General features: G+C 40.2%; 1 protein-coding gene and 1 long non-coding RNA gene across 3 annotated transcripts in view; one reads left to right on the forward strand and one right to left on the reverse strand.

Annotated features, from left to right (window-relative positions):
* LOC310837920 (uncharacterized protein) overlaps positions 1-15421 on the reverse strand; it is a 26225-nt gene continuing 10804 nt past the window's right edge. Inside the window, exons 1-2 of one of the 2 annotated variants that reach the window (XM_083725158.1) lie at positions 8052-8101; positions 1-2970 (exon numbers count right to left, since the gene is read on the reverse strand). In XM_083725158.1, coding sequence (XP_083581284.1) covers positions 2123-2970; positions 8052-8097 — 894 coding nt within the window. In that variant the 5' untranslated portion in view covers positions 8098-8101 and the 3' untranslated portion in view covers positions 1-2122. Of the gene's footprint in view, positions 2971-8051; positions 8102-15421 lie in introns of those variants that run through there. The other variant, XM_083725159.1, reaches the window with a different exon arrangement.
* Positions 14066-14577, forward strand: LOC310834383. The gene is made up of 2 exons (XR_014559232.1): positions 14066-14240; positions 14395-14577. It is a non-coding gene; the product is annotated as an uncharacterized lncRNA (long non-coding RNA).

Below are 15421 nucleotides of genomic sequence, written 5' to 3' on the forward strand. Positions count from 1 at the left end.
TTTTATTTTTGTAAAGATTTTTCTGTTTCGTTTTATGATGTATATGAAACAGAGATAGCAGCTATAACTTTAGTGATCAGACGGGATTATTATGAGGAATGATAAAATATGCATCAAGCCATTGTGTCCGCGATGAAAGCATTGCGCTGACTGGGTTTGATTCATTGACAAAAATTCCTGATCAAATTCCACAAGCCTCTGCATCTACGCCATTTTTCTCTACTGCCCATTTCTCTCTGTCTGACAAGCACGTATAAGCATTCTAGGACAGAGACCAGTTGCTGCACCAGGCACCCTAGGTCATAAAGTTTATAGGTTACTTTTATGTAGTTTGTTAATCTTTAGATAGATCTTAGGGCCAGGAAGAGAGTTCAGGAAGAGAGTTCACAAAGAGATGGTGAATACCACCCTTCCTTCCTTTACTGATCTAACTTTGTCCCACGTGGGGTTTTTTGAAATGCTCAGAGGAAATCTGATCGGTTCTTACGAACACTGTGTAAAGAGTTCATTTGTGAATAAAACAACCTGGGCCAAGGGGGGGAAAATTTTTATATGCACCCCTCCCAAAGTCTTGCTGGTCAAGCCTCGTGTGTATTTTATTAATCAAAGTCCAATCCTTCCTTCCTTTGGGAATGCTACATATAACAGCAGATGAAAATTAGGATATGAAAAGCAAAACTATAAAATAGGCACCTAGAATTGTACATGGATTCAAACAGCACAGTCCAAGTGAATAATATTGGCATTATCTGATGATCAAGTATATGTCTGGATTTGCCAAGCTTGTGACAACAGCTGTCTAGCAGATGATGTATATAGAATCATAGAACTGTAGTTATAAGGGACCCCAAGGGTCATCTAGGCTGATCGCCAAAGAATTGATGCTTTTGAATTATGGTGCTGGAGGAGACTCGAGAGTCCCATGGACTGCAAGAAGATCAAATGTATCCATTCTTAAGAAAATCAGCCCTGAGTGCTCACTGGAAGGACAGATAGTGAAGTTGAGGCTCCAATACTTTGGCCACCTCATGAGAAGAGAAGACTCCCTGAAAAAGACCCTGATGTTGGGAAAGATGGAGGGCGCAAGGAGAAGGGGACGACAGAGGACGAGATGGTTGGACAGTGTTCTTGAAGCTACCAGCATGAGTCTGACCAAACTGCGGGAGGTGGTGGAAGACAGGAGTGCCTGGCGTGCTCTGGTCCATGGGGTCACGAAGAGTCGGACACGAATAAACAACTAAACAACAAAAGGGTCATCTAGTCCAACCCCAGCAATGAAGCAATCTCGGCTAAAGCATCCATAGCAGAAGCCCATCCCACCTCTGCTTAAAATCCTCCAAGGAAGGAGAGCCCGCCACCTCCCGAGGGAGACTGTTCCATTGTCAAAACAGCTCTCACTGTCAGAAAGTTCTTCCACTCTAATAATGGCTGTCCTGGGGGGACCAGAACACGATCATTGGTTTACTCTCTGTAGGAGTTATTTGATATGATTAAAGATCTTCCCACACGCCAACCCTTTCTAAGATGTTTCCCTTGTACGAGTTCTTTATTGTTTAGGAAGGGAGCCCCGGTCACTGAAGTTCTTTCCATACACCAAACATTTCTAAGATTTCCTCCCTGTATGAGTTCTCTGATGCGACTTAAGGGAGCTACTCTGACTGAAGCTCCTTCCACACTCTGAACATGTATACGGCTTCTCCCCTGTATGAGTTCTTTGATGCAACTTAAGGGAGCAACTACGACTGAAGCTTTTTCTACACTCCAAACATGAATACGGTTTCTCCCCTGTATGAGTTCTTTGATGCTTAGTTAGAGCACCACGTTCACTGAAGCTCTTTCCACACTCGGAACATATATATGGTTTCTCCCCTGTATGAGTTCTTTGATGCAACCTGAGTTGCCTACCGCCACAGAACCTCTTGCCACACTCCAAACATTTATAAGGTTTCTCTCCTGTGTGCAATTTTTGATGCAAGGTAAGGCTGGAACTGTAGCTGAAGCTCTTTCCACACTCCAAACATGTATATGGTTTCTCCCCTGTATGAATCCTTTCATGCGAGGAAAGGGAGTCGAGGCGACTGAAGCTCTTGCCACACTCCCAGCATTTATAAGGTTTGCTGCCTCAATGAGTTTGTTGATGTATAGCAAGCCCATTGCGGTGAGCGAAGCTCATTCCACACTCCAAACACGTATGCTGTTTCTCCCCTGTATGAGTTCTTTGATGCAACTTAAGTGCTTTACTCTGACTGAAGCTCCTTCCACACTCCGAACATGTATACGGTTTCTCTCCTGTATGAGATCTTTGATGCCTAGTAAGGTTGCCACGTTCATTGAAGCTCTTTCCACACTCTGAACATTTATACGGTTTCTCTCCTGTATGAGTTCGTAGATGCAAGATAAAGGTACTACTGTGACTGAAGCTCTTTCCACACTCCAAGCATTTATATGGTTTCTCCCCTGTATGAGTTCTTTGATGCCTAGTTAGATGACCACGTTCACTGAAGCTCTTTCCACACTCTGAACAAGTATACGGTTTCTCCCCTGTATGAGTTCTTTGATGCGAGGTAAGGGTACCGCTGAAACTGAAGCTCTTTCCACACTCGTAACATATATATGGTTTCTCCCCTGTATGAGTTCTTTGATGCCTAGTTAGAACACCACGTTCACTGAAGCTCTTTCCACACTCGGAACATGTATATGGTTTCTCCCCTGTATGAGTTCTTTGATGCGAGGTAAGAGTTGAGTGACTACGCAATCTCTTTCCACACACGGTGCATTCATGCTTTTTCTTCTCTCTAGGAATTTGATTTTCACCACCCTGAGATGTACAATAGTCACCCTCCGGCTTCTGCTTTCGTCTCCCCTCTCGCCTGCTGCCTCCATCTTGAACCCTCTGATCCCTTTGCTCTTTGGATCCTTTCTGTGACACTTCTGATTGTTCCCCTTCTGCCAGCATCCCTTCAACATCTCCTGATGGAATAAAAGGCAAACTGATGAAATGCTAAAGGAGCGTCTTCACCCCAATCATTCAGTGAGGACACAGAGATCCAGGTCCCAGGGCCTGGTGGCAGTTCCCTCACTGTGAGAAGGGAAGTTACAGGGAACAAGGCAGAGGGCCTTCTTGGTAGTGGTGCCCACCCTGTGGAACGCCCTCCCGTCAGCTGTCAAAAAAAATAACTATGCAACATTTAGAAGACAATTGGAGGCAGCCATGTAGAGGGAAGTTTTAAGTGTTTTATCATGCTTAAGATAGAAAAAGGGACACGACAGGGATGCCCAATTTCACCATTGCTTTTTATATCGGTCCTGGAGGTCCTGCTGAATATGATTAGAAGAGACCAGCTGGTTAAAGGTATACAGGTCGGAGCTAAACAGTATAAATTGAGAGCTTTTGCAGATGATTTAATTTTGACATTACAGGAGCCAGAATCTAGTACTAAAAGGGTTTTAGACTTAATTCAAGAATTTGGTCAAGTGGCAGGATTTAAACTGAACAAGTTAAAAACCAAAGTTTTAGAGAAAAATTTAACATCAACTGAAAAAGAAAGGTTTCAGAATGAGACTGGTTTGACTGTGGTTAAGAAAGTGAAATATCTGGGGATTAATGTGACAGCAAAAAATGTGAACTTATTTAAAGATAATTATGAAAAATGTTGCACAGAAGTGAAAAAAGATTTAGAAATATGGTCAAATTTGAAGCTTTCCTTGTTGGGTCGAATTGCAGTTATAAATATGAATGTATTGCCTAGAATGTTGTTTTTGTTTCAAACATTGCAGATTGTGGACAAGATGGACTGTTTCAAAGTGGCAGAAAGATATTTCTAGATTTGTCTGGCAGGGCAAGAAGCCCAGAATAAAATTTAAGATTTTAACTGATGCTAAAGAAAGAGGGGGATTTGCCCTGCCAGACCTTAAACTTTATTATGAATCAGCAGCATTTTGCTGGCTGAAAGAATGGCTGCTTCTTGAGAATACAGACATTTTGGACTTAGAAGGATTTAATAATGCTTTTGGGTGGCATGCATATTTGTGGTACGACAAGGTCAAAGTACATAAAGCATTTAAAAACCATATTGTCAGGAAAGCATTGTTTAATGTTTGGATAAGATACAAAGACTTATTGGAAAACAAAACTCCAAGGTGGTTGTCACCAATGGAAGCGAAAGCTCTTAAAAGACTCAATATGGAGTCCAAGTGGCCAAAATATTGGGAAATTTTGGAACAAGAGGGAGACAAATTGAAATTGCAGAGCTTTGAGAAATTAAAAAACAAAGTGCGAGACTGGGTTCATTACTGTCAGATAATGGAGGCTTATAAATTGGACAAAAAAATTGGATTCCAGGTGGAAAAATCGAAATTAGAAACAGAATTGTTAGAACCCAAAACTAAGATTTTGTCAAAGATGTATAACTTGCTGCTGAAATGGAATACTCAGGATGAAACGGTGAAATCTGTAATGATTAAATGGGCACAGGATGTTGGACATAATATTATGTTTGCTGACTGGGAACAGTTATGGACCACCGGTCTGAAATTTACGGCATGTAATGCCTTAAGAGAGAATATTATGAAAATGATTTACAGGTGGTACATGACCCCAGTCAAGCTTGCAAAAATCTATCATTTGCCTGACAATAAATGTTGGAAATGTAAAGAGACTGAAGGTACATTCTTTCACCTTTGGTGGACGTGCCCAAGGATTAAGGCTTTCTGGGAAATGATTTATAATGAAATGAAAAAGGTATTTAAGTATACCTTCCTGAAGAAACCAGAGGCCTTTCTCCTGGGCATGGTCGGCCAATTGGTGCCAAAGAAGGATAGAACTTTCTTTCAGTATGCGACAACAGCAGCAAGAACACTCATTGCAAAATATTGGAAGACACAAGATCTACCCACTCTGGAAGAATGGCAGATGAAGATGATTGACTACATGGGACTGGCAGAAATGACCGGCAGAATCCGAGACCAGGGAAAAGAGTCGGCGGAAGAAGATTGGAAGACGTTTAAAGACTACTTGCAGAAATACTGTAAAATTAAGGAATGCTAGAATGATGTTGGACAGTAATTAAGTGGTTTTCAGCTGTAATGCTTAAGAGATAGAAAATAAGGTTTTGAAATAAGTAAAAGACCTAATGGTGAGGATTTGCTGATCAAACAATTTAAACTGGAATATAAGAAAGGGTGGTATGAGGAGGTCTGGAAAGTAAGTTAAAAGAAAATAAGTAAATGGAATTTATATGTGGAGTTTTTTTTCTTCTTTTTCTCTTTTTAAATTGTCTTTACTTTTTGCATTTTTGTATTTCCTTTTCTTTTTGTTATAATGTATTAACTTTGAAAACTTTAATATATATCTTATAAAAATAAATAAATAAAAATTCCTTCCAGTAGCACCTTAAAGACCAACTAAGTTAGTTCTAGGTATGAGCTTCCGTGTGCATGCACACTTCTTCAGATACACACTTGTATCTTCAGATACAAGTGTGCATGCACACGAAAGCTCATACCTAGAACTAACTTAGTTGGTCTTTAAGGTGCTACTGGAAGGAATTTTTTTATTTATTTTTTTTACTATGGCAGACCAACACGGCTACCTATCTGTATCTTATAAAAAAAAATTAAATGTTTTTATTATGCTTTTATATTTGTTAGAAGCAGCTAGAGTGGCTGGGGCAACCCAGTCAGATAGATGGGGTATAAATAATAAAAGTATTAATATGGTATTATTATTTATTGAGTTCATATACCGCCCTAAACCCGGAGGACTCGGCGTGGTTCACAGAAAAGATCACATCATATATAATCAGAATAAAAACAATCCAATAACACCCCCCCCAAAAAAAGAGCCACATTTGAAAAAGCCTAGAGGACGTCAAACATATCAAGCAAAAGCCTGGTTAAAAAGGAACATGTTTGCATGGCACCTAAAGGTGTATACCCCTTCATGGATCACTGCCTTGTCGTGGCGAAGGAGCTTGAACAAGTCAGAGAAGGAGGGCCACCCAAGGCATACAGATCAGCCAAGAGTTTAGACTAAATGTGATCCACCTGGAGAAGAAACTGGCAACCCACTCCAGTATTATGCCATGAAAGCTCCATGGACATAAAACAGGAGAAGCTTTGAGAGGAAAGTGAGTTTCCAAGGCATGCTCTGATTCATGGGGAGTATAAGGAAGGCTCCAGGTGAACTTCCCTGGGGAGAGCATTCCACAGACTGGGAGCCACTGCAGAGAAGGCCCTGTTCTCGTGTTGCAACCCTCCAGACCACTTGAGATCAGAAGGGGATCTCAGGGTCCGGGTAGGTTCATATGCAAATAGGTGGTCCTTGAAGTATTGTGGTCCTGAGCCATGTAAGGCTTTATAGGTCAAAACCAGCCCCTTGAATTAAGCCCGGAAACTAACTGGTAGCCAGTGCAGTCGGACCAGGATGGGGGTAATATGCTCACCCGCCAACTCCGGTGAGCAAGCTGGCCGCTAAATTCTGCACTAGCTGAAGTTTCCAGACTGTCTTCAGAAGCAGCCCCACGTATAATGCATATCTATATCTAACCTTGAAGTTCCCGGAGCATGGACAACGGTAGATAGGCTATCCCTGTCCAGATAGGGGTGTAGCTGGGCCACCAGCCAAAGGTGATGGAAGGCACTCCAGGCCATCTGAGCCTCGAGCGACAGCAAAGGATCCAGGAGAACCCCCAAGCTACGAACCTGCTCCTTCAGAGGAAGTGTAACCCCATCAAGAGCAGGCGACCTCCCACCCATCTGCTCTAGGGAACCACCCACTAACTGAGCCTCACCCTTATCTGGATTGAGCTTCAATTTGTTGGCTTTCATCCAGTCCATTACCCAGGCAAGACACTGGCGGGAGAGGGTGCTCAGGGGTGTTAGTAGTAGTAGTAGTAGCCTGTCTAAGTAAGGCCTCAGCCACATTTTTAATGTGGACTTGAAGTTGCTTGTTTCTCCTTTTTTTTAACTTCTTCTGCCCAGAACTCCTCTTGCAGAAACTGCTGTATTTAATTGAAACTCAAATATTTTAAAATGTGTGTGGTTTGAAAGTCCCTCCAATATTAGGGACTTTGAAACATGCTTTTAAATACTTTCTGGACTACATTGCTGAATGTGGGGAATGGGACTGTGGGGCTTCCCCGAGACCTACTCCTCAATGAGAAAGGAAAGAAATTAAGAAAAAGATCAACAAAAGACAAGGTCAAGTGCAGGTATAAACAAGAAGAAGATCTGCAGAAGGTTTTCATGTTTCCCCCCCTTTTTATGTATTGTAATGTATGTTTTGTGAATTTTTTTGTTGTTTTCTTTTCTACTTTTTTCTGTAATTTTTAAACTTCTAATAAATATCATTTTTAAAAAATAAAAATGTGTGTGGTTAGCGGGGGGCGGGGGGTTATTGGGTTGATTTTGTTTATGTTGTGATTATGTACTTTGAGTTTTTATATTGCGATTTTATCCTGTGAACTGCCCTAAGGCCTGTGGGTATAGGGAGGCATACAATTTTAATAAATTATAATAAAATCAGACCGGATAAAAATTATTACATGTTCCAGGGGGAAGCCCCAGCAGAAGATTTCCCAATGCTTAAGGGTTTGCCTTGACCCCAAGCCCTATGGGGAGCCCAAGGAAGGTCCCCCACCTGCCCAAGTTGGCCTGCAGGGAGGAGAGCAGGAGAAAGATCCGCCCTTCCATTGGGAAAAGATGTCCTACCCCCATACAAAGGGGGAAAGCCCTATAAACGCATTATTTTAGCGGAATTAAATACAGAATGCATTAATTATGGTAAATGTAAATATTTGGGGAAATACCCTTTGCAAATGCGTGTCCATTAGGAGAAATCTGCACCAAAATGCTGACCAATTTTCAAGAGGTCTTTAAAAATAATAACGTGAAAATCTGGATAAACTGACGACGAGAAAAAGGAGACACAGAAAAAAAACTTACATTGAAACGGTTTGCCTAATGGTTGTTTTTTTTTAATCCCTCCCCACAACTCCCTCCAGCAGCACCCCCACTCCCCCCCAGTTATAATATATAACAATACGACGCACCTCCAGCGCCTCCACGAGGAAGAACAGCCGCCGCCATGTTCGACATCTCCCCCCCCTCCCCCCCCCTCAGAAGCGGGACAGGAAGCGGAAGCTGCTATTCTCCCGTCAGCCTTTTTTTTTTCCTCCGCTCTAGGAATCTCAGCTCTGTCGCAGCTGCTCTTAACCGTTTCGGAGCCGAGCGGCAAGAGCCTCTGGGCTTCTCCGGGCAAAGAGCGAGGAGAGGCGCTGGTCTCGCCTCCGGAAAGCCCCGCTGGATCAGCTGCACGGGCGCCCCAAATAGTTTTCTAAATTATTTTAAAAAATATATATTTTTTATTTTCAATTTTCAAAATAACATTATTCCTTTTGGTACATAGATATCCAATCCAAATTTGCAATAAATGGCTTTCCCCCTTGCCCCCCCTGGTTTCCATTCCCCCCCTTTATTCTCCTTGCATATAATTACATTTCTCCAATTAATTTCAACTTATTTTCCCCCTCCTAATTCTATTCTTAGTTCATCAATGTTACACCAAACCTGCTAATGTTTTGACGTTTTGACAGTGTTCTCTAAAATAATCCATAAAACTTTCCCATTCTAGACTGAATTTTTTCTCATCTTGGTGCCTGATCTTGATGGTGGTGGTTGTTGTTGTTTAGTCGTTTAGTCATGTCCGACCCTTCGTGACCCCATGGACCAGAGCACGCCAGGTAAACTGATCTTCACGTTACAGATAGGTAGCCGTGTTGGTCTGCCATAGTCAAAACAAAATAAAAAAAATTCCTTCCAGTAGCACCTTAAAGACCAAACTTAGTTGGTCTTTAAGGTGCTACTGAAAGGAATTTTTTTTTATTTTGTCTTGATCTTCACAGTTAGTTTAGCCATTTCGGCAGAGTCCATCATCTTGAGTTTCCCATTCTTCTTTCTTTAGGACCTTTCCTTCTTTCCACATCTGGGCTAGTAGCATTCTGGCTGCTGTAGTCGCATAAATAAACAGTCTCTTGCTTCCTTGGCAATTCTTCTACTATTACACCTAGTAAACAAGTCTCTGGTTTTTTTAAACAAATGTAATTTTAAGAATTTTTAAAAGTTCATTGCATATCATTTCCCAGAAGCCCTTTACTTTTTTACACGTCCACCACATAGGCTCCCTCTCCTTGCTGCTTCTGCCCATTTGGAGAGGGAGGGTGAGGAAGCAGACAGAGCCCTAAAACGTTTTCTAAACTATTTATTATTATAATTATTTTCAATTTTCCAATTAACAACGCTTTTCCTTTTGGTACATAGATATCCAATCCAAATTTGCAATAAATGGCTTTCCCCCTTGCCCCCCTGGTTTCCATTCCCCCCCCCCCTTTATTTTCCATGCATATAATTATATTTCTTAGCCAGTCATCTAGTCATCCATGGCTGCTGTAGTCGCATAAATAAACGGTCTCTTCTGCTTCCTTGGCAATTCTCCTCCTATTACTCCTAGTAAAAAATCCTCTGGTTTTTTTTAACAAACGTAATTTTAATAATTTTTTAAAGTTCACTGTGTATCATTTCCCAGAAGCCCTTTACTTTTTTACACGTCCACCACATATGAAAAAATAGTTCCTTCCTTATCCTTACATTTCCAGCATAAATTAGAGATATCTTTATACATTTCAGCAAGCTTTATTGGAGTCAAATACCATCAGTACATCTTCATCTCATTTTCTTTTAATGAACTACATGCCGTGAATTTTAAAATCTCTTTCCACAACTTTTCCTATGATTCAAGTTGTATATTATAACCTGTCTTTTGCCCAGTTTATCATTACAGCTTTAACCTCTTCATCTTTCGTCTCCCATTCCAACAGTGGTTTGTACATTCTTGATAATAATTTCTCATTATTTTCTAATAACTCCTTTTTGAACTTTGAGAATTCCTTCCCAAAGTCCTTCTCTTTGTCACCTCTGAATATGTCATTTATAAGGCGATATTGTAACCAATCTGTTAACAGAGCTTTTATATATTCTTTCACCTTTAATTTGTTTTCTACTTCTGTTAACAGATCTTTGTATGTTGCCCAGTTTCGTATCTTTTTACAGATAGTTTCTAAAGGGGAAAGCCACAAAGGTGTCTTGTTCTCTAATAAATTCTTATATTTGTCCCATACTTGGTAAATTGATTTCCTTATAATGTGGTTCAGGAATCCCTTGTGCACCGTTTTTTTCTCATACCAAAATTAAGCATGCTAATCAAATCTATTATCATGTCCTTCCAGATCTGATACTTCAATATTGTTTAACTATATCCATTAGCCAATCACGTGCAGCCAATCACGTGCTGCATTTTAAATTGGTTTCCCCCCCCCCCCTTATGTTTTCACTGTGTTACAGGAAAAATCCGAGGGCTCCCTTGGACAAAACAAAGACACCAACCAGGATAACTTGGAGCAAAACAGCAGCCTATAGGCTTGGTCTTTATTGAACTGTTGCAACAGGGTATTCCCCTCACGTGCAGGAGAGAGGAAAGACCCAGAAGAATAGTGTGCAAGGTCTTATAAAAACTTTTGAAATTCCCCTCCTCTAGGTCTAGCCCACCCCCAGAAACATCATGCATGCATACATTACAGAAAGGAGGGGCTGAGGGAGGCATACATTACAGAAAGGAGGGGCTGAGGGAGGAGTTGGTGGTAACCTGAGTGTCTTGTCACCTGGCTGGTTCCTCCTTTCCCCCCTCCCCATGAGTACTTTCCAGAGGACAAAGGGCAGTTTGCAGTTTCCTGCCCCTGAGGGAAGATCTGATCAGTGTCCTTTGTTTCAGTCCATGTTGAATCCACTCCCATATGCAAGTTCTTTGTGATCTTGATTGTCTTCTGTCTGGGATCATCAGGGTTGGCATGGGCAGGGCTCCTGTGGATGTGCTGAGACGGTGAAGGGATTATGGCTGACCAGGACTAAGTCACCCCCCTTTGTTAGTTCTTGTCATATGGAGTAAAATAAAAATGGAACAGTGCAAATCCAATGTATGGTTGATTTTTCTATGAATTTATAACAGAAATGTGGCGTGTGTGTGTGAAGTGTATACAAACAGAATGATTGGGGTGGGGGGGTTCCTGCTACAGTTCCCCCCTTCGGAGATAAGATTGCAAAGGTGGTTACTTTGCAATCCTTTTCTCCGCACAATTTTAAGGTGGTAAATATTAACCTGCTATTCTCCGTCCCAGATGCGTGTGTCCATGTGAACTTGAAAGGGACTTGGACGTCATGCTTCTTAAGGATATTTGTATAGAAATATAATGGTGTAACAGTGCACATAGTTAGACATAGGATATCATGTAAAATTAATATTTTGTTGCTCAGTTACTTGTGGTATTCTAGTACCTTGGAAGGAATATTTCTCTCAATAGTGGCATATGCTTTACATTTAGCAGGAAGGTCCACTGATGACTGAAAAATGCAGTTTGCTTTGCCCCCCCCACCATTTTTGTGTTCTCAGGTGTCAAGGTAGCTCTTCTGTGGTCTCACACCGGCTTGGTGTAACAGTAGTAGCAATCCCTGGTGAATCCACTTAGGGCTTTCATATTAACCATGTTGCCTGGCACTCACCCCAGCTGGCACAGGTTTGGGCACGTCAGGAGAGAAATGTCCTTGCCTGGCCATTCTATGGGATTTTATTATTATTGGCTATGGTCTTGCAGTCATGGGAAATTGCTCACTTGCACTTTAAGGACCAAAAAGCTACTTGCAGCCTGGATACACTTGCCCAATTCAAACTGAGTCCAATTTGAATTTATCTTGCCCCATGGTTCTCAACTTTTCAAACCAATCTGTTAAAGCAAAACCATTCTTAAGGGACACTTCTCCAAATAAGTCAATTTAACTCTGTAAGGGATTATTCCGGCTAAACCAAAGCATACACACCTTCCTGAAGCTTCTCCTTGGTAAAGTGAGTTTTTTTTAGCACATTTTTAAAATGGGTAGGTGAAACAACGAAATATGGTTATAAATTTATCTAATTCTAAACATTGGACTACATAATAGCCTGATCTGTAAAAAAAAAAAGCATAAAATGTATGAGAATCCTCCACTGGGGTGTAAGGAATAAGACATTAAACATAAAAACAATTACACACAAAAATAGCCACAAAAATAGCCCCAATTCCCCCCATTTGTGGAAATAACACTGTCAGACACATTTCAACATTCCTACATAACAACACATAATACAAAACAAACTAATTAAGTATCAGTTGCATATCTTGAGACAATTGGGATATTTTATGTATGTATCTTGAGGTCCAAAAGTCAGAAAATGTCCTTGCAATTCAACTCCACCCCCCTTTGTCAGACCCACTCCCCCGGCAGCCTATATCCTTTGAAACAGATAGCTGTGGCCACTTTGAAAACTTTGGTGTCTGTTGCTGCAGGTGGTGGCGAAGCTTTTTCATCATAGGTCTGTAGTAACACATCTGTAGAAGTGACATCCTGTAAGGGGCAGGGTTTTGGAGACTTAAAAAGACAGGAGTTAGTAAGGGGAAGGGGCAAAAGGGAAAAAAGGATGTCCTTCAATTTACGTGGGAAGCTGCAAATAATAAAAATCTTAGCGGATTAAGCATTTCATTCATTCCAATATTATTATCACATTTCCATATAATTACTGTTATTATCTGCTAAGTTTGTTTGCTTTCCTTCACTTTGGAGAGAAAGAGAACTGTTAAAAAAATACAAGGTTAAAATAATAATAAAACACAAACACACACACACAATGACCTATGAGGAACGAAAAATAAATAAATGCTAAGACACACAATTTTAAGAAATCTGAAGTAACAATGAAAATAAAAGAGTGTTTCTTGATGTGACAACATCGGCTAGAATGTTAATAGCAAAATACCGGGAAATGACTTAATACCAAGAAAAAATGAATGGCAATTTAAAGTTGTGCAAGTACCTTGAACTAGCCAAAATGACAGAATTAATAAGAAATGCTCAGGCAAAAGGTAAATACCATTCCACAAACAATGCTTGGTTGTGCTTCGATTAACTTCATAGACATCATGGAAAAACGGATTAAATAAATGAAAACAGATTATTTGTAACTTAAAAATGCTGTTCCTAAAATGCACACAAACAAAGTCTGTGATTTAAATCCCATTGAGGGGGGGGGATGCTTTGATATTTACCTGTGAAAAGAATTTGGCATGTTTGGAACCTGGAAAACTCTTGACTTTTGATGGGCTAGTTTTGTTGTTGTTGTTGTTGTTGTTTTTGTTTTAACCCTTTTGTCTTACGAAGCCCCTGGAGCAAAGGACACATTAAGGGTGATTTCCTTCAGTGGTTCCAAGTTTTACATAAGGAAATTTGGATAAATTTCCCCCTGCAGCCCAAGCTCCTCTCACTCCCTACAGTTCCCCCTCCTTCCTCTCTCTATCTCTCTCTCCCCTTTTTTTTTGCTGATCTAGCCTCTGTGCATGTGCAGAGTTCATGTCTCAGCAAACCTTTTATACTATTGAAAATGTTGAATCTTTTGGCTAAATTACCATTTGAATAAAGGGAATGAAGGGTATGGAGTAGATTTTAAAAATAGGGTTAGATTTTTTAAACAAAAAAAGAGAAACTCAGCAATTTAAGTATTCACCAAACAAGCAAAAGGACTGCTTCCTTTATGTACAGGAAAGGGCTGATATCCCTCTGGCCATTCGTGGAACAATGCCACGCCCTTATATATGGGGAAAATGGCCAGAGAGTCAGAATTCATAGGATTTTTTTAACATTCTCAGTCATTTTAGCCTTACCATTTGCAGACAAATTTTTCTGCCCTTTATTTACAGGATAAATGGTCAAGACCCATATGTATTTTATGTGCTTAAACTTTGAATTGACTTTGAAGTTTGATTTTTTTTAATAGTAGAGAAAATTATAAACACTGTAATCACTCAAATGCTTGAAATTACCAGTTCTGCTTCAAAACATCACGGATTTTACCTCTCACCTTTTTTAAAGTAAAACAAAGAGCAAAGTTGGGCTGAATTTCAACTCATCACATGCTTGCAGACACATGGCCCTCCACACAGCCACAAATTGGGAGAGCTAAAAAGGACCCTTGGGTCATCTAGTCCAACCCTAAATACAGTGTTCATAGCAAGATTTCAAAGCAAGATTTGCACTACCAAAAAGACATATACATTTAAGTACAGATTCTCAACTGGGAAAGGAAACATCTATGCTCCTATCATGTACTAAGGAAGAGGAAAAGAAAAGTAGCCAACTTTACACAGAACCGTTTTAGCAGATCTTGAGATACGTTTGAGTGAGTTTGCTTCCTTCAAGTTCCTAGAGAAATTATCTTTAAAGGAAGATTGAAGTGAACATTTTTCCTAAGAGGGAGAGGATCTCTTATAAAGCATAGTTAAAACAGCCATAGATTTGATTTAAAAGGAATACAAAAGTGAGTTTTTCCTGAACTTGCAGAGGAATAGTAAGCCTAATCTATGCCCCCCCCCCTTTGCAGTTTCCTTTAAAGGAAGCTTACTTGGGAGTAAATTTACCTGGCACAGAAGTAAGAAGGAGAAGGGGAAAAAAACCCTGAAAGAGACAGAATGAAACAAAGGGGCATTTTTTTAAGAAAAGAGGCCAGGAAGACTGATATCAGGACTGGACTCAGATAGACAATTTTGCTGGCTATGGAAGCCTCTACATTTAATACCAATTTTAATACAAATTTTCTTAGAAAGAACACATTTTCATAGGCGGACGCTTAATGAAATACATACACTGCATTTTAGCTTGAGAGAGCAGTTGGCTCTACTAGGCTTTTGCAGCAGAAACATTAGTTCCTTCACAGCACATCTCAAAATACTGGGAAAAAATACTGGAACACAGATATAAACTCATAAACTCAAACGTTGCAACATAACATTATCTACCATCAACTTAAAATCATGCTCCTTACTCAAGCTACTCGGAGGAAGACTCCTTGGAGCCTCTCTCAAAGAACAAACATTTGCACGCTTCATTCTAATGATTTTTATTTATTTATTTATTGGTCCTGTTTAAGATTGATGAGGCCCAACATGGCTTCCTTAGATTTAAAATTTCGAAGCATGCTTGCAATTTAAAACTATGTGCATTTAAGAACAGCCTGTGGATGCCGGAGCCAATGTAAACACAAACCCTTGAAATATTTCCAAATCCTTTAGTACATCTCTTATCCTTTTTTTCTCTTTTTTTCTTTTTTCCCCTCTTTTTTTGAGAAACTAAGATCTCAAATGCGTGGGCTCCCAGGCTGGGCTATTATATCTACTGCCTTCTGAGCACCATTAAATTTACGGTTTCATGTGCTGGCTTTAGGTTCTAGTTGAACAACACAAATTTGATGTGTTCAGCTCTCCCTAAGGGTTCAAACCCTGATTTTGTT

This window comes from Podarcis gaigeae, assembly GCF_964106915.1.
Source record: "Podarcis gaigeae genome assembly, chromosome: 2".
In the NCBI taxonomy this organism is placed as follows: Eukaryota; Metazoa; Chordata; class Lepidosauria; order Squamata; family Lacertidae; genus Podarcis; species Podarcis gaigeae.